The sequence below is a fragment of the Panthera pardus genome, unplaced genomic scaffold, assembly GCF_024362965.1.
Source record: "Panthera pardus isolate Hobbes unplaced genomic scaffold, ASM2436296v1 HiC_scaffold_13, whole genome shotgun sequence".
In the NCBI taxonomy this organism is placed as follows: Eukaryota; Metazoa; Chordata; class Mammalia; order Carnivora; family Felidae; genus Panthera; species Panthera pardus.
The window spans coordinates 44,610,819-44,638,746 of NW_026526688.1; the positions used below are offsets into that span (position 1 = coordinate 44,610,819).

The window sequence follows — 27,928 nt, forward strand, 5'->3', positions numbered from 1 at the left end:
AACTGGTCAATATGGTTTTATTTCAGTATTTCATAAACTTTTAAATATAATCATGTAAAAAAACAAACATTTCAAAAAGTGCAAAATATTAGAAAGCTAATCAGTACTATTAATCCTTCCATGCAGACAATCTCTTGCTGAAATAAGCAATACAAATTCTGTAGCAGGAAACATGTATAAAATGATACTCTACAGTTGAAAAATAGTCTTGGTCAAGACACTGCACATGATACGACCAAAGTAGTGCAAATAATATGTAACTAAAGGATTTAAATCAAGCCTATCATCCTATGTGATATGCAACCATGATGCTACCACAGGTGGAGAGACGAGACATCAAGCTCTTGTACAGCTGCCTGCCCCTCCCCATCAGGAAAGAACCATTTCTTAGTCCCAGCAGTGGTTGATCTAGCTATCCCAGGGTTATGCTGTTCATCTTTGGTTACAGGAACTCCTCCTTGCTTGTCCTTTGGTTTACTCTTAAATACGCTCTATTCTGCTAATAGGAAGAATAAACTTAAATTTGAAGACAACTTGACAAAAGCTTCCCCTCTAAAATATAATTAATGCTACTTAATTCTCAGTAACCCTTACTTCAAACTCAGTTTATATAGAAAAGTGTTCCATGTATCTGACATTTCTTAGTGGCTAAGTCAGCATTAGCCTGTAAAGCAGATGGACAAGAAAAGGCCAGGCACTGACCCTGTACCCCAACCTCACCTCTACCATCTCTAAGGTGACAGTGATTAACTTCCTTTTCCTTTCCTCTCTGGAAAGGGATAAAGACCACTGCAGTTGAAGGGATGGCTGAAGTGAATGTTACATGCCAATGCACTGGATACCATGATACGTTTACAAAAAAACATTTTTTATAAAAAACGAAAACACAGCTTGCCTGCCCGTGCCATTGTTACAGGCCTATGGAGTGTAAAGGACTATCACAAAGAGAACTGCAAAGACAAACTGACCAATGAGAAAGAAAACAGCACAGTGGTGAGCAGATGCCTGGAAAAAGTTAGTCTACTCGCACCCATCATCTTCAAGGTACCTTTCACTTTGCATGTTCTGACAATGACTACAATAGCTGTTCCTTGGCCCCGACAGGCGTAGGTTTTTCTTGCAGAAAAAGAAACATTTCCCCCTAGCCAAACCGACCTGCCCAACCAACACTGCCTGTGCCATGAGGCTTCTAATACATTTTCTGGATTATGGGTACCAAGGAAGGCAATGGTGTTTACAAAATGTTTTCAAACAGAGCACACAGTACTACCTTCACCCAAGTGGATATGGTGGTTGACTGTCACAGATTCTATTTCACCATAGATGTACTCCTGAAAGATTTTTATTTATAACCAAAGCAGCCTGTCAAGGCTTGTATAACTTTGCCCTCAACTTAAGAAAGAAGCTACTATCCAATAACTAAGTCAAATTTCATCTAAACTCTCCTAAGTTGAAGCACGATATAAAAAGACAGGTCTAGGATATATAACATCTTTGCTTTATAAAGATGCACCTAATGTGAACTAAACTATCCACTTTAGACTCTGAGAGCAGCTCCAACAGCTGTGAAAATAATGAACAGCATCAGTGATTCCTCTGATCAACTGTCAGCCGTAGAGAATAAACAATAACTCTCTCCCAGCTACATTTTGGTCCTTCACAAAGTACTTGTAGGAAAGAAAAGTGGACTCAAAAGAATTTGCTCAACAGTCTTTTACACACCCACTTAGCCTTCAAGTGCAGAGAACACCAATGAGACATGTGTACCCCAAAATGCCTTCTGAATCTCAAGCCTGTTTCCAAACTAGAGCATTTTCTAAAGACAAGCAATAACCTCCTAGAAAAATGTCTACCCAAGCCAAAATAAACTCAAAACAGACTTTATACTCTCTCAAGGAATAAGCAATAAAAATAAAGGATGGCACCTGTCACCCAAGAATTAAAGATGCAAACACGCCCCACTATGAAGAATGGCGAGTGCTTATACGAAGCCAGTGGTAAAAAGCAATATGGTCCATCTTTGCTTTTCTACTCACTTCCAAAAAAGATTATCTTCCAAAGACCCCAGTGGTAAGTGGCAGGTAACATGCAGGAAATGACGTGGCTGAGAGGAAAACGGCAGCAACAAGCAGGTAGATTTTCTGGGGAAGGATCCTTCAGTGTCTGTCTAGGGAAGAGTGGAAAGAGGTCACGATGCAGTCACAGCTGGAAGGCAGCCAGGCAGAATGCCAGAGCCTGATACATGGACTTTCTTGTTACACATCTAAAAGTCTGAGTAACTTAAATCTCAGGATGTGTTGTTCATAATTAAAATTCTAACTACTGCCATGGTAACTCTCAGATGATCAGAGCTATTAAGATTCTGAGTTTAGATCCTAAAAATGATTAAGTGTTATTGGACCAAATCACTAGCAAAGTAAATGAACACTAACCTTTCTCTAAGTGGGCTATTGTGCTTTTTCCCCCAGGAATTTTAACCAGAGTCCCTCTAAAAATGAATAATAACCTAGATCTTGGTGACAGGCAAGAGAAAAGTATATTTATAAAGAGCCCAAGTCTACACTGTTCCCCATAACACATTAATATGTAGGAACCATGCAGCATACATGACATTTAAAAACTCACGTTAAGTAGCCATACATAGTTGATTTTCACTGTAAAGGCTGATCAAGGAAGATGCCCTGGGTTTGGTAGATTTCTTTGAGGACCAGCAATACGGTATCTTCAGACTCCCTGTAAAGAGAAAAACTTACATTGTAAAAAGCAGCAGCTAACGTTCATACTTAAAGATGCTTTACACATACTACCTCATTTACACAACCACTGTGCAAGTTTATTTTTTACAATAAAAAGTTCATTTTACAGTGGGATATTACTCAGCCATAAAGAATAATGAAATCTTGCCTTTTGCAACAATATGAATGGACCTGGAGGTTGCTAAGTGAAGTGAACCAGACACAAATACCATATGATTTCACTTATATGTGGAATCTAAAATACAAATGAACAAAAAACCAGACTCTTAAACACAGAGAACAAATGTGGCTGCCAGAAGGGAGATGCGTGTGGGCAAATAGGTGAAGGGAATTAAGACATACTAACTTCCAGTTATAAATAAGTTGGGGCGCCTGGGTGACTCAGTCGGTTTGAGTATCCGACTCTGGATTTCGGCTCAAGTCATGATCCCAGGGTCGTGAGATCAAGTGCCGCATCAAGCTCTGTGAAGCATGGAGCTTGCTTGGCATTCTCTCTCTCCCTCTCTCTTCTCTCCCCTGCTCGCACATGCTCTTTCTCTCTCTCAAAATAAATGCTCAGCACAAAGTCAGACACAGGGCTTGATCCTATGACCCTGGGATCATGACCTGAGCCAAAATCAAAAGTTGCACACTCAACCAACTGAGCCACCGAGGAGTCCCTGAGCTATATATCCTTAAGAAAATCCTTCATGATGTTATTTTATATAATCAAATTTCTTTATGAACTGGATACGAACAATTGCTGGGACACACACACAATAGTATCTGGAAGATGCATGAGAAATTCATAACACTGACTGTCATAAGATGGGAACTAGTGGTTAAGAAGCCCGGTGGGAGGGAAACTTCATTATTATACCCTTTTATATCTTGAATTTTGAACCAGGTGATTGTATTACCTTAAAAAAAATTTTTTTTTTACTTTTTATTTTTGAGAGAGAGAGAGAGAGAGAGTGCGAGTGCACTCATGCATGAGCGGGGGAGGGGCAGAGACAGGGAGACACAGAATCTGAAGCAGGCTCCAGACTTTGAGTTGTCAGCACAGAGCCCGATGTGGGGCTCCAAATCATAAGCCTGAGATCATGACCTGGGCTGAAGTCAAGCACTTAACCAACTGAGCCACCCAGGCGCCCCAGTGTTACCTTTTTTCTTAAGTTTATTTATTTTGAAGGGGGGGGTGGAGAGAGAGAAAGAGAGAGAGAGAGAGAGCGAGCGCATGAGCAGGAGAGGGGCAGAGAGAGGGGGTGAGAGAGAATCCCAAGCAGACCCTGTGCTATCAGCACAGAGCCCGTGTCGCTGACGGCACAGATCCTGCTTGGGATTCTCTCTCTCGCTGTGCCCCTCTCCTGCTCACATTTTCTCCCTCAAAATAAATAAAATGTAAAAAACAAAACAAAACAAAACAAAACTAAGATGACCAACTGGATGGCTCTTCCCATACTGTCCCAAGAATGAGCTCTGTGAAAAGGGAACAGTTCTTGGCCATTTACTACAAATTTTTTTTTTTTTTTTTTACATTACCAGACATACTGCTAGACATTTTTTTTTGTTTTTTTGGGTTTTTTTTGTTAGAGAAAAAGAGCACATGCACAAGAAGGGGACGGGCGGAGGGAGAAGCAGAAAGAGAGAATCTCAAGCAGGCTCCAGGCTTTAAAAAAAGAAAAGAAAGAAAAGAAAAGCAACCAAGTTTAAAAATAAAATAAAAACTATAGTGTGCAAAATACATACATTGAAAACTACAGAACATTGCTGAAGGAAATTAAAGACCAAAATACACTAAGAGATACTGTGTTTGTGGATCTGAAGACTCAATATCATTCAGATGTTAATTCTGTCATTTTATCTGCAGATATTATGCAATCACAAAATCCCAGAAAGCTTTTTATTTGAAATTAACAAGCTCAATTTAAAACATACGTGGAAATGCAAAGGACCTATAGTAGCTAAAATAAAGAAGAGTAAAGTTGGGTGACTCACAATACCTGATTTCAAGACTTATTTTGAAGCTACAGTAATCAACACAATGTTTTACTGGCATAAAGACAAGCAAATGGATCAACGGAACAACCTAGAACCAAGGTAATTCAGTCTCCATCTGAATAAATAAATGTTGCTACAACTGGATAGCTACATGCAAACCAGTGAACTTCAATTCTTACCTCAGACCATATTAAAAAATTAACTCAACCAAAATGGATCACAGACCGAAATATAAAAGCTAAAATGATAGAACTTCTAGAACACAAGTGATATCTTAATGACTTTGGATTTGGCAAAGATTTCTTAAATATGTTAAAAAGTCACAAACGTCAATAAATTGGACTATATCAAAATCAAAAACTTTTGCTCTTTAAAACATTTTGCTGGAAAAATGAAAAACCACATTCTGAGAAAAAAACATGTATCTGAAAAGGACTTGTAACTAGCATAGAGAAAGAACTCCTGAAACTTAAAAAGATAATCTATTTTCCTTAATGGACAAAAGATTGAAATAGTTCTCCAAAGAAGATGTACAGATGGCAATCACATGAAAATATATTCAACATCATTAGGGAAATGCAAATTAAAACCATAGTGAGGTGCTATTACAACCCATTTAGAAAGGCTAAGAGACAAATCATGAAGTTATCATACCGAGTACCCTTGAAGATACGGAGCTATTGGAACTCTCAAACATTGCTGATGGGAATGGAAAATGCTGGCAGGAAAAGTTTGGCAGTTTCTTTTTTATTTTAAGTCAGCTCCACACCCAGCGCAGAGCCCAATGCGGGGCTTGAACTCATGACCCTGAGATTAAGACCTGAGCTGAGATCAAAAGTCAAACGCTTAATCGACTGAGCCACCCAGGCACCCCTGGCAGTCACTTTTAAAAATACTTTTACCCTATGATACCTAGCCATTATTCCACTCCTAGGTATTTTCCCAAGAGAAACTAAAGAATATGTCCATATAAAGTCTTGTACACGAATGTTCACAGTTTTATCTATAATAGCCAAAAACTGGAAACACCCCAAATGTCCACCAGCAGGTAAATGAACAAATTGGGGTACATTCATACAAGAGACTACTACTTGGCAATAAAAAGGAAAGAAACTGATACACATCATGGAGAATGAAGGAAGCCATACAAAAAAGGGTTGTTGAAGAGCTCCATGCTATTGTTGTGTCACATAAAGATGAAGTGCCTTTTATTAAAGTAGCCAATGATAATGCTCCAGAGCATGCTTTGAGACCTGGTTTCTTAACTACTTTTGCTCTTCCAAAAGACCAAAGGAGCAAACTTGGACTTCCAAAAAGTGAAAGTATCATCTGTTACTGTAACACCTACTGGGTGGTTCAAGTCAATTGTTTACTTTTGATGGTTTCACAACCAGCAGCAATGCCAATACAGGACTAATAGTCAACCTAGAAAAGGAACTTGCTCCATTATTTGAAGAATTGAGACAGGTTGTGGACGTTAATCTGGCAGTTGTTTTGATGTATACCTTAACTTTCCTTATAACAGACATATATCAATCCAGCAATCTTTACAGACCATACTACTTGTACCCCTGTACTCAAGAAAGGGCCCTCTTTCCCACCTTACACTAAAAAAAGAGCCTATAGATAAAATTTATGGACATATTGTTATCTTTTCATGCATAGGGTATTTTCTTATTTAGTGAGATCTGGGGATACGACAGAAATGGTTCAATACATCACAGCTCTCATGGTGTTAGTCAGTCACCAACTACGCATGAAATTCTATTCAGTGGGTCAGAATCAAAATCGTACTTTGGGGGTGCCTGGGTGGCTCAGTCGCTTAAGCATCTATTTTCGGCTCATGTCATGAGTAATCTCATGGTTTGTGAGTTTGACGCCTGCATTGGGCTCTCTGCTATCAGTGCAGAGCCTGCTTTGGATCCTCTGTCTCCCTCTCCCCATTTGCACCCAGTCTCTTTTTCAAAAATAAACATTAAAAAAAATAATTACACGGGCGCGTGGGTGGCTCAGTCAGTTAAGCGTCTGACTCTTGATTTCAGCTCATGTCATGATCTCATGATTCATGGTTTGAGTTCCAGGTCGGGCTCTGCACTAACAGTGTGGAACCTATTTGGGATTCTCTTTCTCTGTCTCCATCTGCCCCTTCCCTTCTCATATTCTCTTTCTCCTCTCTCTCTAAATTAAAAAAAAAAATTAATTTTTAAAAAAATTAAAAAATGATCCACTTGAGACATTAAGTGCTACCTATTGCATAATATGCCCAGTCCTATAAAATGAACCAGGAGCTTTTTATTGTGAATAACAACAAGGATGTATTTTTCTTTCTAGTGTTTTATTTCTTTGCGCTGAGTGTGAGGAAGATACAATGGCTTAGTAAAAGTAATAAAATCAGTAAAATTACTAAAAAACAGGAAGAAAAAAAGAACACCCTATGATCCAGTGATTGCACTACTAGGTATTTAACCCAAAGAATACAAAAACAGTAATTCAAAGGGATATATACACCCCAATATTTATAGCAGCATTACCTACAATAGCCAAAATATGGAAACAGCCCAAGCCCATTGATAGATGAATGGATAAAGAAGAGGTAGTATATATACAAAATGGATACTACTCGGCTATAAGAAAGAATGAAACCTTGCCATTTGCAACAACATGGATGGAGCTAGAGAGTATTATGCTAAGTGAAATAAATCAGAGAAAGACAAACACCTATGATTTCACTCATATGTGGAATTTAAGAAACAAAACAAATGAGCATAGGAAAAAAAAAAAAAAAGAGAGAGGCAAACCAAGAAACAGACTCTTAACTCTAGAAAACAAACTGATGGTTACCAGAAGGGAGATGGGTGGGGGGATGGATGAAATAGGTGAGAGGATTAAGGAGTGCACTTGTGATGAGCACCAGGTAGACGTATGAAGTGCTGAATCACTATCTTGTACACCTGAAATTAACATTACACTGTATGGTAACTAAATGGATTTAAATAAAAACTTAAAAATATAATAACCATAATTTAAAAAGAAAGCAACCCTTTTTCAGATTTCTATCAAGCCACATCAGCAGAGATCATTCTTAAGAGCATTATTTTGGCCTCTTACAGGACTGCTTTTATTGAGTTGCACTTAGATTATATGTCATGGCCTCTACTGTACTTATTATCTAGAGATAAAACTGACTCCATCAAATAATAATCTCCTTTATCAGGACTCAATAGAAAAATTCCTCTCAAGACGTTAAAGCATTATTTTTTGAACTCTTACCCCCTACCCATCTTATTTTCCTAGTTGTACTTTCCTTTAGTTTCAAATATTTGATGATTAAGTTCTTTTCTAATAGATGAATTTCAAAAAGCATCATTAATCCATTCTACAATCCATCAGATAGTTATATTTAATAATGATTAATTCTGTTGAATAAGTTCTGGGGATCTAATTACAGCAAGGTACTATAGTCAGTAACACTGTACCGTATACCTGGAAGTTACTAAAAGTAAATCTTAAATGTTCTCATCACACACACACACGCACAATATATAATTATGTGCAGTGATGGAGGTGTTATCTAATCCTACTGTGTTAACCACTTCACAATATGCACATGTATCAAATCACATTGCACATCTTAAACTTGTATAATGTGTCAATTATATCTCTAAATCTTGAAAAAATATTTAAACATTAAAAGATTAAACATTAAAGGGGTGTCTGGGTAGCTCAGTTAAGCGTCCAACTCTTGGTTTCGGCTCAGGTCACGATCACACAGTTCGTGAGCTGGAGCCCCACATCGGGCTCTGCCCTGACAGCGCACAACCTGCTTAGGATTCTGTCTCCCTCTCTCTCTGCCTCTCCCCCTCTTGCTATCTCTCTCTCTCAAAATAAATAGAAACATTTTAAAAATTAAAAAATTAAAACAAAACAAAAAATAAAGTCTGTTCTAGCTACTATAAACACTTTTAAATGGGTTTAAAATACTTTTAGCAACAGTAACATATTTGTCCAGTGCATTCATACATACCCATCCTGTCCTACCAATAGCCAAAGTGGTTTTAGGGGAGCCTGGGTGGCTCGTCGGTTTTAGGGGAGCCTGGGTGGCTCGTTGGTTAAGCATCCGACTTCGGCTCAGGTCAGATCTCACACTCCATGAGCTCGAGCCCCACATCAGGCTCTGTGCTGACAGCTCAGAGCCTGGAGCCTGCTTCAGATTCTGTGTCTCCCTCTCTCTGACCCTCCCCCATTCACGCTCTGTCTCTGTCTCAAAAATAAACATTAAAAAAAAAAAAAGTGGTTTTAAAAACTAAACTAACTGAACTCATGGCTGCTGGCATCATCTGCCCATGCTCTATCAAACAGCAAAATAAAACGTGTTTAAATCAGATTTCTTTAGGGGCGCCTGGGTGGTGCAGTCGGTTGGGCGTCCAACTTCAGCCAGGTCACGATCTCGCGGTCCGTGAGTTCGAGCCCCGCGTCAGGCTCTGGGCTGACGCTCGGAGCCTGGAGCCTGTTTCCGATTCTGTGTCTCCCTCTCTCTCTGCCCCTCCCCCGTTCATGCTCTGTCTCTCTCTGTCCCAAAAATAAATAAATGTTGAAAAAAAAAAAAATTAAAAAAAAAAAAAATAAATAAATCAGATTTCTTTAAATGACATGATTGTTATTTTGTAATTACCTAAATGAGAAATCACTCTAATTCCAAATGTACACTAGCCTATCCTCTCTTTTCTGTATCTATCAAATATCTGTAAAACAATCAGACCAAAAAAATAAATAAGTAAAAACCCACACCCCAGAAACAAAAGCAAACAACACTTACCAGTAGCATAGATGGCTTTGCAAAGCAAATAAATATTCATTAAAACTTTCAATGGGCTTCTCTTGTAGCACATAGTCAATGCGTTGGCCTCCATTCAGCATTCCCACATTGATGGGTGGGACTTCTTTAACGGCCACAGAGGCCTCTTCTGTGTTAACATCTGGACATGGAGGAACCACAATAACCATCTAAAAGCTTCCAGTCCCCCAAGATTACCCTAACTTCCCCTCAGATGGCTAAGTTTACAATGGGATGAGCTACTCTCTGTTCAGCAAGTTCTCTGCACCTTCTTCCTTTCAATCCCCTTAAAGCTTCTCAAGTCACAATGATTTTGTCCAATCCCATTTTTTCTTTCCTGTACCTCTGATAGCGAATTCATTTGCATCTGGTTTATAAATAAATGTACCTATAGAAATCTTTAGGCAGTTGAAAATTAAAGCAAAAAGAATGCAAAGTTAACTGTGAAATTAAGAGGAGATATATGAGCTAGTGCCCAGCCAGGAAAATAAAACGGACTAATGAATACACAGACATTCCCCTGAAAAAGCTTCACAGAGGAGTCTAACATCCAGAATTCCCAAGTGAGGAATGTCTTTTAACGCCTCTTGACCAGGTGCTTAGCTTCTCTTGACATTTTTCCTCACAAATAATGTTTTTCCATAATTCGTGGCTATTTGATAATAGAAAAGACTAGCAGAGCTGAAAGCCCATTAGGACTCATAATATTGGTCCTATACAATAAAAAGGGAAAAACGGGTAAGTAAGAACTCCTGGGAGAATAAGAATTACACATCATGGAGTTACTCTTATCTGATGTGATGTAGGAAATCAAAGTGTACAGTGTCACTGACCACTTAGCTTCTCTGAACTCGATTCCGATTCTGCTTCAGCTTCTTCTGTAGTTTCTGAAGCTTGTAAGGCAGGGTATGGAGCTCTGGTGAAAGACTTCCAGGCCATCCGCAGTGAACCTAACAAGTTGTTCTTAAGGTCCATACTCATCCTGGTCAAGCCCTCTCTCAGTTCTGAAACATACATGAATAACAACATTACATGGTTTACAAAGAGTTTAGGGTCCAACACAGTTAAATAAAGTGAATGAGATCCAGTCAGTCTGCACTGACCAGACCGTCTAGAATTACAAGTTCTGAACTCAGACTTACCTAAGTGCATCCGCTTCCTGCCTTTATGGTGTGGGATCAGCATTGGCTCAAATTCCACTCCTGGGACCACCATCGGTTCAATCCTATAGGCCACAGGATCAAACTACATAGAAAAAAAATAACAGCTACATATATACCTCTGCTGAAGAAACTCAGAAAGTCTTAGGAACTATCAGGCAAGAATAACTATAAGCTCATTAAAAAAAAAGTTATTTTGCCTCATCACTTTCAGATTCAAACGATTATAAGCTGTCTCATTACCACAAAATAATATAGAAAAAAAGCAAATCAACACAACAGAAAATTATATGCTCTTGGGGCACGTGAGTGGCTCAGTGGGTTAAGCATCAGACTCTTATTTTCAGCTCAGATCTTGTGGTTCATGGGATTGAGCCCTGAATTGGGCTCACACTGACAGCATGGAACCTACTTGGGATTCTCACTCTCCCTAGCTCTGCCCCTCCCCCCTCTCAAAATCAAGAAATAACCATTAAAAAAAAAAAAAAAGAAAGAAACAGAAAATTATGTGCTCTTTACCAATGAGCCCTAATATTCAGGTGAAAACATGTCCAATGCTTACAGGGTGATAAATATTGAAGAAACCTTTGCATGTTGGAAATTTATAGTTGGGATCAATTCTTTTTAGTCCTCGGACGGTAAGGAACATTCCAATGGGCGAGCCAAAGGCAAAAAATATTTCTGGTTTATAGATGAGCCGGGGGTATTTTACAGACACCTGGAAAGAGGATATAAAAATATCTCTCATTGTTAACAGAAGTGACAATTGTTCCTACCATACCAATGGCAGGCAATAAAATAACCAAACAGAATTAATTAAAATTGTTACCTGCCCAATGCCAACATCCAGATAGTCACCATTTCCAGTAGAGTCTGTTTTATTGCAAAACTCCAGTTCTTTGGGGATGTTAGATATATTCACCCCTGAAGCTGGCTGCAGGATTGGTCTATTAATACCCTAAAGAATAATACAATGCCGTGAAGCTATGCAGTAAAAATATCCAAAGGTTTATACAGTTTTTTTATTGGTTTGAAAGGATGCTTACGAGTGTTCTGAATTTTAGGAAGAGTCCTCAAAAAAACAAGATAAAGCTGATGAAAACAAAAATTGTCGTAAATAATGAACTAACATCCATACATGCTCTAAAATGGTAAAAGCTGTACACAGCCATTTGGTCAGCAGTTGAAACTTCAGGCAACCATTAGGAGAGAAAACAACAGCACAGCATGATGAAAAAGAATGCTGAGGGTTGCTAAGGAGTTCAATCAAGTGCAATGCCCTTTTAATGGAAGCAAAATGTCTCTATGAGTATAGAAATTTATGCAGATGCTGGGCCAAGAACTGGGCCTTAAGAAAGAACTGAACAGCCTGCCACAAAGTTGAAAGACAACTAAGATATGGAAAGGAATTCAGTGGCCAAAAAAACTGAACGTAGAAGAAGTACTATTACAACGTGGATAAACCTCAAGTTCATTATGCTAAAGTGAAAGAAGCCAGCCACAAAAAGCCTCATACTATGATTCCATTTATATGAAATATCCAGAATAACAAAATCCATAACAACAGAAAGGCCAGTGATTCACAGGAGGAAGGAATGGGGAGTGACTGCTAATGGGTAAAAGGGTTTCTTTCTAGGGTGATGGAAATGTTCTCAAATTAGATAGTGGTAATGGTTACACAACTCTGTGAATACACTAAAAATGGCTAAATTATATACTTTAAAAGGGTGAATTTTATGGTAGGTGATGTGAATTGTATTTCAATAAAAAGGTTATGAAAGGAAAAAAACGGAATGGTGAGAAGACTCCAGGGAAGATAAGATTTCTGAAGCTAATAATATTTTTTAAGGATGTCAATATAAAAAATGTGTTTAATATCTAAAAAGAAAGCCGAAGATCAGTTAACAAAATTTCTTAGCTGCCTAAACACCTCACAAAGCATAAGGATACAAGGATGTCAAAAACTGTTTAATCCTACAAGCTATATTAAACATACCGTTGATTTTTTTCTGGTCCTAACGTAGTTTAATATCTTCTTTCTTGGTCCTAGGGGAATTCCCATTTCCTGAAGATCTTTGTCGGTACATAAAGCCTAGATATAGAAAATCAAATATCCTTCTTATTTCTAGGCAAAATAAAATAAATTACATGTCCCATTCTCTGAGAGGAGTAAGACCTAATCATTCTTGTTCTTTGCTTTATATTACTAGGGTCCCTAGTGGTATAACATCATTAAGAATTTTAAGAAGAGAGTATTTTATTCATAAAAGCCTAGAGAAAAATAAAAGGTATCAATGCTATAGTAATATAGATGACATTAGTACAAAAAAAAAAAAAAACAAACAAACCTACAGAAGTGAGTAGATAATGCATGACACAAAACACTCTTTGATTTCCATGCAGACTCAGATGTCACATTCCTGAGAAATACTATATCCCTACTCATGGACACAAGCAGTAAGAACATACAGCAAATGTGGAACATGAAACAGATGAACAATCAGTATCTCAGCTTCAGTGCTGCTTATCTGAGGAGGTTAAGGCTTCCTTCACCCTCCCAGACTAGGTTAGTTCTTAAATACCACTGTATGCTTTTCCTACTCAGAACTTACCATAATTGTAATATAGCATTTAATATGTGTCTTCCCCGCTAAACTATAAACATAGTGATATGAGAGACCATATCTGTCTTACTGACCACTCTATCTCTAGTAGTTGGTATAGTAAGCCTGATCATATTAAGCATTCACTAAATATCTACTAAATGAAAGAATGTATTGCAAACCCGAAAAAGCACCAAAAAAGTGGCAAAAAACAAAAACAAATAAAAAGCAAATATCAGCAGTAGAGCTCTTGAAGGTGAAAAAGAAACTAAGAGTCAGAATAGTTAGCGGTCATTTATTCTAACTCATGTTCACATTATCCGAGCTGTGTTGCTTTTTAGTCCTTGCTCTGCCACTATGTTTGTCGACATGGCTCCTCTGAACCTTGCACTTCCACAAAGCAAGATCACTTTATATGATAAAAAAAACACATAAACAAGCTAAAGGACATCACTAATGATAACAAAGTATTTATGACTAAAATGATTCCAAAGGGCAGGCTCTTAGTAAGTGGTAAGATGAAGATAAGCAATAAAAATACTAAAAATGGTACAGCATAAAGTTTTAAAAGATTATTTTTACCAGCGCTTCCTTATCTACTTTCTCCTTCTCAAAGATACTAAAGAATTCAGAGAGTTGAAGTTTCTCCAAATCTTCCTCTAGTGTCAGTGTGTCTCCTTGATCCATGACAATATTTGGTGCATCCTAAAAATTAAATAGTAAAGCTCACATTCTCTGAATTTATTTAGATTTTCCTTTATTATTACTATTTGCCAATAAAAATGTATAAGAGTTCCACATAAAGATATACTTAATTTTAAATAAATTGTAATTTATATAAAATTTAAGAAGTGGCTAATCTCTAAATTTGCAACCTCAGTTGAAACAATGTTTTTAAATAAATGAACGCATGAATCATTATCAAAGTATTTTCAACTTCATTAATACAACATTTATTGAGCTCTTATTATGGAACAAGTGTTTAAGACATAAAACAATCTAAGACAAAACCCCTGTCCTGGAAGAACTCATAGTCCAACAATATAAATAGAATACTTACATAAAAAGAGAAAATACACAAGATAGCATATGCTAAGTACTAATTTAACACTATAGATAAATGTTCATAGGACTTTGTTTTACAAAAGATGTTTAAACATCAAGTCCTCCCACTGCTTTCAGACAGAATTTCTATAAATTATATCAGTTTGCATCCAATTTATTCTTCATTTCCACATCACATACAAACTCCACGTCAGCTCAATGATTCTATAATTCTAATAGAACAGAAGTGAATATTTGTAATGGAAAATAAAATACCTAAAGTTATTTTAGAATATGACAAATATTTGTGGGAGCGTATTACTATCTTGCTTCTATCATCCAAAAGTGACAGAGATAATTACAAGTCTATTAAAATTAAAATAAATGTAAAATCAACGTTATGGTATGAAACTATACTAAGCAAAAAAACTAAAAGTCTAAAATCTAAAGATCCATACTAAGAAATAGTATATGAGAATCTATCTGTACATCTAAATTACCTTTTCACTGTCAATATCCCCCAAAGAATCTTTCTGATTTGTTAGGATATCAAACAATATAAGCGAACCTATAAGTAAAATAGAAGAAGGGACAATTTCTAAGCATTGGCACTACATAGCTGTCTTTTATACAAAAATTATTAAGCCAATTACCCACGTAGCAAAATCTATAAAGCAGGAAGTCTTTCCTTCCAATCCACCACCACCCTTCCAACCCCTTCCAAATTGTACATCAAAGACCAGTTCTAGACCTCTGAATCTGATACTGATAAAAGACACTGTACTTAGAGAACAGGTATCCTTAATATATAATAGTCCTTTCTGGTCACAGAAAACTCATTTGTTACCTAAACTATGACCAGCAATGGATACACCGCCTTTGAAATCAGGGTTCCTCTGCAGAAAAAGTGTATATATTCGGTTCATTTCAGAAGCAACTGTGTCCACAATAGTCTGACAGTAGGTGGGGCTATTGTAGAAGAAGACATCCAGAATTGTGTCATTGGTGAAGTGCCTTAGGCGGTTAATGCTGGGCAGAGTTATTCGCTGCAGATCTCTGAAAAAAAAGAAAAATATTTTAAGCAAAAAACCTAATACATTCCAAAAGCCCCTCTAAGCTATTATCCAGCTTAGCCTTCAAGTTTAGACTTAGATATTTAAAAATACAACAGACAATCAATTTATAGTAAATACAGAGGACTCAGAGACAGGTTTAATTAAGCCAAAAGAATTTCATCAGCAAAAGTGAGTGAGACCCTATACAAGACAAACCTAGTTTCTTCAATACATAAATTACAAAGAAATAAGAGATGGAAAGATAACCAAGAGATCAAAAGAGACTTAAAAGACATATCAGTGAATTGCAACTTATGGACCTTATTTAGATCCGCTTAAAATCTGTGTGTGCGAGCTTGTGTATGTATACATATATGTATATTTGTTGATATTAAGAATTTTTTAGGTGTGATAATGGTGTTATGGTTAATATATTTTTAAAAGTCCTTTCAGACATACAAACATTTACAAATGAAATGATGTAATATCTTAAGATTTGGTTCAAAAATAATATGATGGGAAAAAAAATAATAACATGGTGGAGGGATGGGCAGTAGACAGGGATAGGAAGATAATGGATACAGCAGAATCGGCCATGTGTTGAGACTTGTTGGAGCTGGGTAATCATAATCTGTACATGAAGACTCATTATATAAGCTACTTTTTTGTACAAAATTCTCTACCATAAAAAAAGTTTTTTTAAAAGACAGATAATACAGAGGCTTTTCCTAGAATTCTCAGCATTAAGGTTTTTGGATCACAAGTCAAATGATAAATGGATCAGCTCCCTTTCTCAATGCATCATTTCCAAAAGCTGAAAGAAGGCAAACAGAACTCTCATCCTGCAAAGGAAAACCATGCAGACATTATTATCTAAATCAACTTCGTTAAAGCTTTCTCAAGATACCCATAAAGATTCCTCAAAGACTCAACAGTTTCTGTAGTTTAGAGAGGGCAATATGCCCTTAGTAACCTCTTAGTATCAGTTCAGATAGGAGTATGAGCTCCATACCTAGTAAAAGCAACATAATACAACATCGGGCACATGCAATATGCTCAAATCACACAGAATTAAGAACTGAGAGATGCAGAAATTAGGAAAGCCATTTCCAAGATCAACATGGAAGTAAAACTACTTCCTTTATCTTCCAGAGAAGCATTTGCCAGTTCTATCCTAGAACTATATTATGAACACACTTCTTTTTGGAGAGCCTATAGCTCTCTAGAATATACTTAATATAAGGCAACCTTCTGACATTACCATAAAATCTATAAACAAAACTACTGGGCTTGTGACCTAAGAAAGCCATCACTTAATGGATGCCTGGGAGGCTCAGTTGGCTGAAAGTCCAACTTTGGCTCAGCTCAGGTCATGATCTTGCAGTTCAGTTCATGAGTTCAAGCTCCTCACTGGGCTCACTGCTGTCAGCGCAGAGCCCACTTTGGATCCTCTCTCTACCCCTCTCTTGCTTGCTCTTGCTTAAAAAAATAAATAAAACATTAAAAAAAAAAAAAAGCCATCACTTAAGAAGCGCCTGGATGGCTCAGTCAGTTGAGCATCTGACTCTTGATTTCAGCTCAGGTCATGATCCCAGGGTCATGGGATTGAGCCCCACTTTGGGTTCCATGCTGGGCTCATGGAGCTTCCCTCTGAGGGCTCCCCTCTCTCCCATTTGTGCTCTTTCTCTAAAACAAAATCAGGAAAAACAGCCATCACTTAAAAGTTGTACTAATTAGGGTACTGAGCCTGGGTGGCTGAGTAGGTTGGACATTGGACTCATCAGGTCATGCTCTCATGGTTCTGATGGTGCAGAGCCTGCTTGGGATTCTCTCCCTCTCCCTCTCTCTCTGCCCCTCCTACACACATGCTCGCTCTCTCTCTCAAAATAAATAAATATGAACTTTAATTTTAAAAAGCTGTACCAAAAAAATAAATAAAAAATAAAGTTGTACAACTATACTTCAAGTAATAAATGCTAATAATTTAATGTTTGGGGATTTCCTTTTTTTTTCCCCCCAAATGTGGACAAATGTTATCTAAATAAGATCACAAAAGGAACAATAAAATACTTTATATTAAGCTGATAAGAACAGATACTACACTCGATCTCAGCCAAAAGGCTGAGAAGCGATACAATAAAATACTTTATAAATCTTGAGGTAGGTTAGCTTTGACATCCAAAGAAGGAAATGCTTATACCATGGGAAGAAAGCAATGTTTGTTTTTAATGCTAAAGAAATAATATATCTGTAATAGTAAACAGTAATGAGCTAATAAAACATACTAGAAGATACACACAGCTCTTTACTCCTAACCAGGATAAACTATGGGATTGGTCAACATTTTAAAATGTTTCTCTAAGAAAAGGCACAGAAGCACACAAAATTTGCTGAAAAAATTTTTATACAATCAGCTATAAGCAGAAACATACCAACGGTATCAATAATCAGAAAACATATTACAATCATAGTTAACAACTCAAATATGAAAGGTATTACTCACACATCCACACCAGTAGAATGCAAAGGACTATGCCAGTTCACTGGAAGAAATTCTACCCTCCCAATCTGCTGATTTTCTTGGGCTTTCTTAAAATGTGTCTGTAGTAGGTTTAAGGAAACACTGCGAAAATCGTTAACTGAAAAAGAAATGAACTTATGCATCACCAGGGAAGCAATCAATTTATAGAATTAGGATACAACAGATCATGTAATAATATTCTATCTTCATTTGCTTAGAACACATATTTACCTGAGTCACAAAGAGCAAGTGGTATTCAGTGAATATTATCAGTGCATATAGGAAGAGCTATTCCCTTAACACAGAACTTTATTTTACCATATAAAACATTTTATCTAAAGAAAAGCTAACTTCAAAATTTCTATTATGTCATGGGGACTGTTTTACTTTTTTAATAAAAGAGAAAAAAATGATTATTTCAATTGGCCTTGCAGTTACATTCCTATTCTAACTTTGTGGTTCTTATAAACAACCACAATCCAATATTTTAAATTAAAAAAATATATACACTATTTGAAATTCATACTACATCAATCTTAACTTTCCAGAACGTTTATGCTTAGAAGCATTAGCCAGTAGGATAAGATTCCCAAATTGGGACAATTAGACTCTTGAATATATACTGTTAAGTTTTAGAGACACTACCTTTCAAAATCAAGTTATACTAACGACCTAAATATTCCAAGTAGAACATCAAGAGCTTTATCACACTATAAATTACACAATGATTAAAGGTTCTGTTATCCATTTAAACTGTATCATTTTTTGGTTCCCTTTAAATTTGGAATAGAGGACCATCACATCATAAAATAATTTTATAAGAATTAAAGGCCTGTTCATTCAAGAATTATTAGTTAAGAATATAACTATTAGCCTAGGGAATTTACTAGTACTTTAGGTCTAAGTTAAGAAGATTTACCACCTTGCCACCTGTCTTTAGCTATCCAAATCTTATTATGCAGGTAAGACAAAAGATTAAAAAGACACTTTATCTCAGCTCATGGGAGTACAGACTAATATTCCCCTAAAATGATTTAATCTTATACACTCTGCAAACCTACCACACTGTACAATGCTTCGAAAGCGGAGATCACAAGCTGGTCCAATCCCATGGACTACAAAAACCAAGTGATCTATTTGTAAAGGTTCTCCTACAAATGAAATTAAAAAGACAAATTATTTTAGATACCTGGTCTTATATTTTAAAATCAAACATTCACAATGAATAGGTTATAAAGATAAGCAGATCACTTTAAAGGACATAAAACAGTCCTATATCTTACTTAGTAAAAATACAGGGATTTTACTGTGTTTCTAATTTATCTTGACATAAGTCTGTGAAAAAACTTTTCAGTCTTTTTTAAACTTTTTATTTTGAAATAACTACAATCTTACAGAAAACGTGAAAGAATAGTATAGACACTTCCCTGTGCTTTTTACAAATTCAACACTTCAACGTTTATCACTTTTGCTTTATTATTCTCTATGTGTATGTGTTACACACACATTTTTTTTCTGAATCATTTGGAAGCAGTTGCATAATCAGATTGCATACATCATACCTCTTTAGCCCTTTAAATACTTTAATGTGTATTTCCTAAACATATTTTCTTAAATAACCACAGTAATCAAATTCAGGCAATATAACATTGGTAGAACACTTTTATCTAATATTCCATTTTTATCAATTGTTCCAATGTGTGATGTGTATATAAACCCTAAATGTTTAAACTCATCTTTTTATTTTTATTTTTTTTAAGTTTTTATTTAAGTAATCTCTACACCCAATGTGGGGCTCAAACCCATGACCCCAACATCAAGAGTCGCATGCTCCTCCAACTGTGCCAGCCAGGTGCCACTAAACTCATCTTTTTTTAAATTTATTTATTATTATTTTTTTTAACGTTTATTTATTTTTGAGACAGAGAGAGACAGAGCATGAACAGGGGAGGGGCAGAGAGAGAGGGAGACACAGAATCTGAAACAGGCTGCAGGCTCTGAGCGGTCAGCACAGAGCCCGACGCGGGGCTCGAACTCACGGACCGTGAGATCATGACCTGAGCTGAAGTCAGACGCTTAACCGACCAAGCTGCCCAGGCGCCCCTAAACTCATCTTTTTAAATTATAGTAAGTCTAGGGGCGCCTGGGTGGCTCAATCGGTTAAGCAGCCGACTTCAGCTCAGGTCATGATCTCGCGGTCCGTGAGTTCAAGCCCCGCGTCGGGCTCTGTGCTGACAGCTCAGAGCCTGGAGTCTGTTTCAGATTCTGTGTCTCCCTCTCTCTGACCCTCCCCCATTCATGCTCTGTCTCTCTGTCTCAAAAATAAACGTTAAAAAAAAAAATTTTTTTTTAAATTATAGTAAGTCTAAAATGTTGTAAGTATAGTAAGTCTAAAATGTTGTAAGTATAGTAAGTCTAAGATAAACCATCTTCTCTGCAAGATAAAAGGAATTTTATAATCCAGTTAAATATATTATAAAACCAACCATAAATGGACCTAGCAGGACAGCAATGGATAACCATCAAGGTCCTACTGACAAATACTTTTCCTTAGCTAAAAATCTTCAAGGACAGGAATTACCAGAAATAAATTGCCATTTTTTTTAAGTTATTTATTTATTTATTTTGAGAAAGCATGAGCAAGGGAGAGGCAGAGATAGAGGGAGAGAGAGAATCCCAGGTAGGCTCCAAGCCGTCAGTGAGGAGCCTGATGTGGGGCACAATCCCATGAACCATGAGATCATGACCTGAACCAAGATGAAGAGTCAGACACTTAACCAACTGAGCCACTGAGGTGCTCCTAGAAATAAGTTTCTAATCAAACAGGTGGAATCACACTTTTTAGAATTAGGACTAAATCAGTTCATTTGTACCTCGTGACTTCCTAATTAATACTGCCAAATTTTACCCATCCCACAATATATACTCAGCAACTTTAAAACAGACATTTAGATCTATTAAGATTCTTAGTACATGAAGCAATGCGGATCTCAACTCGTAAGACCATATGATTAAATCATTTTTAAGTTTTGAGGTAATCCAAATCCACAGGAAAAGGTCACAATTTAAGTAATAAATGAGTGTATCAGAAGAAAAAAACCGGGTGGGTTAGTCAGTTGAGCTTCCCGCTCTTGGTTTCAGCTCAGGTTAATGAGTTCAAGCCCCACATCAGGCTCCACGCTGACAGTACAGAGCCTGCTTGGAATTCTCTCTCTCCCTCTTTCTGCCTCTCCCCTTCTCTCTCACAAAATAGACTTTAAAAAAAAAAAAAAAAAGAAAAAGAAGAAAAGAAATAAATGCTTAACATTACCACAATGAATGTCAACAGAGATGTTCTCAACCCCTCTCTTCACTGTTCTTGGTCGACCCTGTTCAGTGGGTGTTGAACCCCATTCATCAGACCCTGCAACTGGCTGGTAATGCACCATAAGCTTAAACAGAAAAGATCAAAGCATATATAGCAGATATATTGTACATTATAGACATCTCTATTTATCCCTCTTTGTGAAGGACAGGAACATGTCTTTCAAAACATAATACATAGTCAAATCTCAACTACAGTTTTGACATGCAACTCCAGTAGCCTGAAATGAGAACCCTGAAATTATAGGCCAATGTGTTACGCATTAAATACCTTATAATTTTGTCAATTACACCTCAATAAAGCCAAAAAAGAAAAAAATACATCAGACTAACAGATCTTTCAATAATACCCTACACATGTAAGATATGCTCACATGTGTGATATTCTTAATCTACAGTGGCATAATTTTCACTAAGAAAATTCTTTTGTATAAGCTGAATGAGGTAAAAAAATGATGGCAGTGGCTACAAGTTTTAAGATTCATAATTGTGAATGCTATATAAAAATGTCCATAGGTTAGCCTAAGTAGAATCCCTATGAAAAAGAAACCAATTAAGTTCTCCTTACTAATGCAATTAACCTTTAATCCCACATGAAAGAAAGGTTTCATTTGCTTCACCTTTGGATTGTGTAATATAATAATTTCTCTGTTAGGAGACTCCAGTTTCTTTTTCCATTCATCCAGAGTTACAGCAAGCATGTATGTTTCCTTAAAAGAAAACACCTTTCATTAGATTTCTCTAATAGCTTTTCTATTAAAATTAAACTTTTTTTTACAAGAATACCGCTAGATAAATCACTACATAAGAATATCCAACTCCAATTTATCAAATTATTTGAAAAATCTTTCAAAATTGCAACAGATAATAGTATAGAATAAAATTACTGATTTTATCATCTAAACTAGATAAAATCATTGTTAACATTTTGATATACTTCTTTCAATAATATTAATGTCTACTCCAACTTAAAGAAAGCAAATTCCAGACTGTTTCCAGAGCCAGAAAAATAAAAGGCAAAAATGACCAATCCTGTGGTCATAGTTTAAATATGAACAATGATCACCATTAGGGGAAAAAAAATTTAATTTAAAGACAAAACAGGCATAAAGGCATAACTTTATCTTGAAACTAATTTGCAAAAAGAAATGCTATACATGTAATCTGGATACAACCAAACTCTTTCTGGAAATTTCATTAAAATGAGTCACAGGAAAAGATTATTAAATGAGAGAAGGAAAAAAGTGAAATGGGGTCAGGGGAATACCTCTAATACTTGGCTGAAGCTCTCAGAGTAGGGAACATACTTATTATCTTTGTCTCCCTTGTAAAACCAGGTACATCGTCTCACTTCTGATGCTAGCTCATCCCAGTATACAGCGTACCGCATCCTCTCCCCCAAATGCACATCATATCTGCCCCCATCGGTGGGGACAACTCTGCCATTGCAATCTTTTCCTATCAAGGATTGGAAAAGGGAAAAGAAGTAGATATATTAAAATAAACCTCCCAAAATACAATTCTGAGTTATATTCTAAATAATGTTATGAAACATACAAATTTTGTTTCTACCTGGCTAAACATTAAATAAAATGGGGGCACCTGTGTGACTCAGTCTGTTGAGCATCCGACTTTGGCTCAGGTCATGATCTCATGGTTCATGAGTTCGAGCCCCATGTCAGGCTCTGTACTGACAGCTCAGAGCCTGGAGCCTGCTTTGCAGATTCTGTGTCTCCCTCTCTCTCTCTGCCTCTCCCTCGCTTGTACTCTATCTCTCTCTCTCTCTCTATCAAAAATAAAACATTAAAAAAAAATTAACATTAAACAAAATGGAAATAATATTTTTTTACTACTTTATAAACCATCAAAACCATTCCTGGTTTCAATGATACATGAAAAAAATAATACCCAACACTGTTTTGTTCTTTTTCTGAGGAGAGAGAACAGTGTTTCATTAAAAAAAAAAAAAAAAGTATATAAGGCTTTTTTATGAATTTTTTGCTTGAGGGACCAAAAGGTAAATTAATGACCATGACCATCATGATGTAAAAGTGGTTACTAGCGTCATTCTTGTTTCATAAAAGAAGAAAAAATAAGTGACAGTTAATTCATTCTCTTGCAATGTGACATCCCCCACTCTTCATAAACAAAAACTGAAACATAAGCTAGAACATAAGAAATAGTAGATAACTATGCAAAAATTGTAAGTACTGTTTTCAAATACAGACCAAATTCTTAAGTATTTTAAAATGCTATCGAGACAACCAGAAAAAAATCTAAAACTTATTTTTTTTAATAGTGCTCAATATAAGAACTATTACATCAGACTGAGAGAAATAGTATGTCTTTATCTAATACAAATCATCATTTTCATCCTACCAGAACCATAGGCGTCTTCCAGCTGCTGTGAATCCTCAGAGTTAAAAGGAATCCATGTCTCCTTAGAATCTATTATTTTACAATAGAACCAATGAGGAGAAACTGGTTCATACAAACTGCCAGCATCCATGTCTAGTAGCTCAAAGGAACTACATGAGTTTGGTGATGGGGATGGATCTGACTGGGACAATTGTTCCTGGTGTGACCCCACTGATGACATTTCGCTCTCTAAAAGACAAGATGAAAGAAAACTATCGGGAAAAAGTTATTTTCCTTCTATTAACACTGAAATTGCTCTCTCTCACACACATACCTGGTCATTTTTAAGGAACCACGTCTAAAAAAAATCTAAATCTAAACTGAAAATAGAAATAAGTTCTAAATTAAGAGCTGGATTTGAGAGGGAGCTTTAAACACAATGTTTCTTATAGTCAGACCAACCGCTTTACACTGATCTCCCAATCCTCTCAGAACACTACATGGTTTTAATCAGACAATAAATTAGAAGACAAACCCAGAATCAGAAGAAACACATGGTCAAAAACTTGACGGCAACAAAGCATCTGATCCCAATTTCAATCTAAGTCTATTGATAAAGACAAAAAATTGACTCCAACTGTCTTAGTAACACCTGGATTTTAGGGCTCCAGACCCCTATCATTATACATTGACATGATTACCGGAATCTTAAAATACTGAAAATAAAACTATTCACTTAAGAACCTGTTACCTTTTATTGATCTTTGAAATGTGCTTAACCGGGGACTAGGGCACAAATTCCGAAAACACGAACCCCCGTTTGAGCCACTGCGCGCAAGAGCGCACCCACTCACACCTGCCAAGGCTCAGGTGAAAAGTAACAAGCGACCTCAAAAGCCTCCTTCCCTCAGAGGCGACTCTGGCCTACGTGGTCCTACCCCGTCAACACTCAGACCACTCGTTAAAGAACAGCGCACACATCAAAGAGTACTCAAGCTCTGCGGAGAGTGAGCAACGTTATTGGTCTCTCGGCACCGAGCGCAGCGGGATGGCAAACACCCGGCTTCGCTCAGAGCGAACGCTCTCGAGGCTATCGGCCACTTTGATCTTTTTTTCCTAGCGCCAACTTACCTCGGCCACCTTGGCGTGTCCCTTCTCCCCACGACCCTGGGCCTTCTGCAGCCCGGATCTGGGACCTCAGAGCTCGGGGACCTGCCTCCTCCCGCTTCCAGCCCTGCAGAGAGGAGCGGAACCACCAATAGAAACAAGGTAATTTCTCAGTGCCTTACAGGGCGCAGTCGATACAAAGGGGGCCCTGACCGCTTTCCTAAGGACCGAGGTCACCCACCCCCGGGCTGGTACTCCCAGCACCCCCTTTCCCTGCCTCAGGCATCGCGTCCGACTCCGCCCCCGGCACCTCCATCCCGCAGTGCCTCCAACCCGCACCCCAGTGGGGCCTCCCTCAGCCCAGCGCCCACCCCAGCAAGCCGTCGCGGGCTCACCTGGCTGCCCCGCTGCCTTTCACACTCTCCTGTCCTCGCTGAGGGGGGCACATGTCCCCGCGGCGGCCTTTCCCCTGAGCCCGGGCGGGGCGGGGCGGAGCAGGGCGGAGCCTGCGGCCCCGCCAGGCTCGTGCCCAACACCGGTCTCCACTGCGCTCCCAGCGGGTGAGCGGCAAGCCAAGCTACTAAGAGCAAAGGTGAGGTGGCCGGGACCGCGGCGTGGAAGCGATGGGTGGGGCGAGGAAGGCAGCAGGGGACTGGCAGGAAGTGTCGCGAGAAGTGGAAGGAATCGCGCGAGATGTGGCTCCTTCCTGCGGGCAGGGAGCCGGAGCGCCGAGCGCACGGGCGGTGCGTGGGGCGTGCCTTGCCCTCTGAGCCGGCGCGCGGAGTCTCTGGCTGAGGTCGGAAGTCTTTGAAAGGCAGGGATGGAGGATGACAGGTTAAGGGAGCATTTTGAGTTTCAGGGAAAGACAAAGCTTCTTCGGGATTAATCAGCCCATCCTCCTCACTTGGTAGATTAAATGGGAAAAGAGGCCCGCTGACTCCGGTACTATGTCGGACCGCACTAAAGGGCCGGGAATGGTGCCGGGAACCCGAGGGAGACGCAATAGAACGGTAGGGCGCTGGCAGCGGCATCGTCCACCCAGACTCCTGGGTGCACAGGAGAATGGATACCATTGGCATTTGCAAAGACAAAAGGGTTATCTCTGGGGCTTTCCCCCTCCTCGTTCTGTTTTATTAGGATTTCAAGGCTGCCAAAAAGAAAAAAAAAAAAAATGCAGAGGTGAGCTTCACCGGATTTAAAAGCTGCATGAGAGGTTGGAAACGAGATATTTTTGTCAAAACAAGATGACATAATTGAGGTGAAAAGTTTAAACGAATTTCCCACAGTCATGAAGCTAATGGCCCTGCCCTGCTCTCCTGAGTATTTAGTTTTATGGAAGACGTTGGCTCCTTTGGGTATTCTGTAGGATACTTGCCTGTTTTCTATCTAGATTATAGGGCAAGGGGTTCAGGGAATGTTTAGTTTTATTTCTTCAGAACCGAGAAAAAACTTACAACACTTTAATTCTCTTACAGGTCAATAGCCACACACAGATATCCACAAGTTTACTTATACCTTCTAAAATTTATAACACCTAAATAGCTTCTGCTCTGCAGGAAGAGGGTGAGGAATGCCAGAACTGTCCCATTCTCTAGGATCTTGTCAGACGATTAGCTAATATCATAGACTAATAGCTGGCATTTGCTAATCTCTTATTACATTCTAGGTAGACTTGTAAGCATCTTACAGGTGTAATCCCATTTAGTCCTCCTGGCAACTTGATGAAGTACAGACTATGGTTATCCCTATTTGCAGAGGTAAAATGACTTCCCCAAAGTCATACTACCAGCAAGTGATGGAGTCAAAATTATAAACACAGTATCTATCTTCAGAGTCTCCACCTAAGTAACTTACCTAAAATCAGTTAACTGACAAAACTAGAACTTGAATTTAGATCATCTCTAAATCTCCATATCCTCTATACGAGCTGTTCACAATTTTGTTTTGGTCTCAAGAACTCTGCCCTGTAATTATTGAGAATCCTATAGGATACTGTTTATGTAAGTTATATATATCACTGTTTACTAGAAATTAAAACAAATTTAAATATTTACTAATTCATTTAAAATAACATTAAAAGCCTATTTCTTGTAAATTTTTTATGGAAAAATAACTAGTTTCCAAAATGAAAGGAAAATCAGAGAAAAGAATGACATTGCTTTACAGTTTTGTAAATTTCTTTAATGTCTAGTTTAATAGAAAACTGTTGGATTCTCATATTTGTTTCTGCATTCAAACTGTTAAAACTTTAGTTTTGGTTGATGTATGTGAAGAAAACCCAGCCTCCCTCAACTATGCTGTAGCTGGAGAAGGAGGAAGTATTTTAATAGCCTCTTCAGATAATTGTGGCTATTCTTTTTAATGCTACACTAAAATTCAACAAGTGGTGGCTTTTTAAAGGTTAGTTGCAATATGGAATCTGAAAACATATCAGTGAATTTTTTATACTCTGATACATTAAAATCCATTGGTCTGTTTTGCAGTTTGAGTGGATTTTTTACCTATATGTGATTTATGAGATCAACCATTGGTCATTTGGAAAATATCAGTTCACTGTGCTGTGCAGTCTTCCAAATATTAACACATTTCATAATACAATATATATGTATATTTTTTCTTTTTTTTTTAAATTACCATCAATCTCATTAGAAGAGTCTGTAAATATTGGGAAGCTGTCAAGCTCTTAGCAAATACAAGTTCTCTAAATTCTGCTTTTTTTCTTGAAAGGCCAGATTTTATCACAGGCAAGAAGTACTGTCAGTTGTTTTCCTTGAAGTGACCAGCTCACTTTGTTTTCAAGAAAAGCTCTGTCAAATAGCTAAATCTGACTAGTCCTAGTTTCTGTGTTGTACTTTTAAATAAAAACGTTGCTCCATGAAAAAAAGAGTAGCTAGTTCAGTTACCAATTCAAATAATCTTTCTTTTTCCTCAAGAGACCAGCATACTTTAGTATACAGAACTGTTTTATGCATACTATTTTGTCACATATAATTTGACAAGGTGTGAACGCAAGGGTTAGGATTTAATAAAATTAATAATTTGTACTTCGTGAACAGTATTTTTAAGTGAAATGTGCACTATTTTTATTACGGATGCATGGCAGTGCACAATACAGTGAATGACTACAATTTGTTTTTGTTAAGGTCA

The 27,928-nt window shown here is 37.6% G+C and overlaps 1 protein-coding gene and 1 pseudogene across 5 annotated transcripts; both read right to left on the minus strand.

The window, feature by feature from the left end:
• On the minus strand, positions 1–25,827 carry DDHD2 (DDHD domain containing 2). 5 transcript variants are annotated; one of them, XM_019440751.2, is made up of 19 exons: positions 25,177–25,827; positions 24,806–24,908; positions 23,696–23,764; positions 22,584–22,774; positions 21,937–22,026; positions 21,264–21,384; positions 19,015–19,104; positions 17,936–18,071; positions 15,225–15,433; positions 14,878–14,945; positions 13,916–14,038; positions 12,727–12,822; positions 11,560–11,688; positions 11,293–11,448; positions 10,713–10,815; positions 10,404–10,574; positions 9,553–9,712; positions 2,626–2,733; positions 1–2,163 (listed from the first exon to the last, which is right to left on the minus strand). In XM_019440751.2, the coding sequence occupies exons 1-18, from the start codon at positions 25,810–25,812 to the stop codon at positions 2,652–2,654; spliced, it is 2,733 nt and encodes a 910-aa protein (XP_019296296.2). In that variant the 5' UTR covers positions 25,813–25,827; the 3' UTR covers positions 1–2,163; positions 2,626–2,651. The 5 variants fall into 5 exon arrangements, with proteins under 5 accessions (XP_019296296.2, XP_019296295.1, XP_019296294.1 ...); XM_019440750.2 differs by having other exon boundaries at positions 1–2,167; positions 23,696–23,923; positions 25,177–25,447; XM_019440749.2 differs by having other exon boundaries at positions 23,696–23,923; positions 25,177–25,446.
• LOC128776846 (U2 spliceosomal RNA) lies at positions 17,418–17,565 on the minus strand (annotated as a pseudogene).
• Positions 25,828–27,928: the final 2,101 nt, after the last annotated feature.

Bases quoted from the DNA above. Each gene is read 5' to 3' on its own strand.
- DDHD2 (XM_019440751.2), bottom strand. From the start codon at position 25,812: ATGCCGCTGCCAGCGCCCTACCGTTCTATTGCGTCTCCCTCGGGTTCC. The intron at 14,946-15,224 runs GTAACAAATGAG...TTTTACTTATAG, and splicing joins CATTGCTGGTCATAGTTTAG to GTTCGCTTATATTGTTTGAT. The intron at 11,449-11,559 runs GTAACAATTTTA...TCCTCTTTCCAG, and splicing joins TGGATGTTGGCATTGGGCAG to GTGTCTGTAAAATACCCCCG.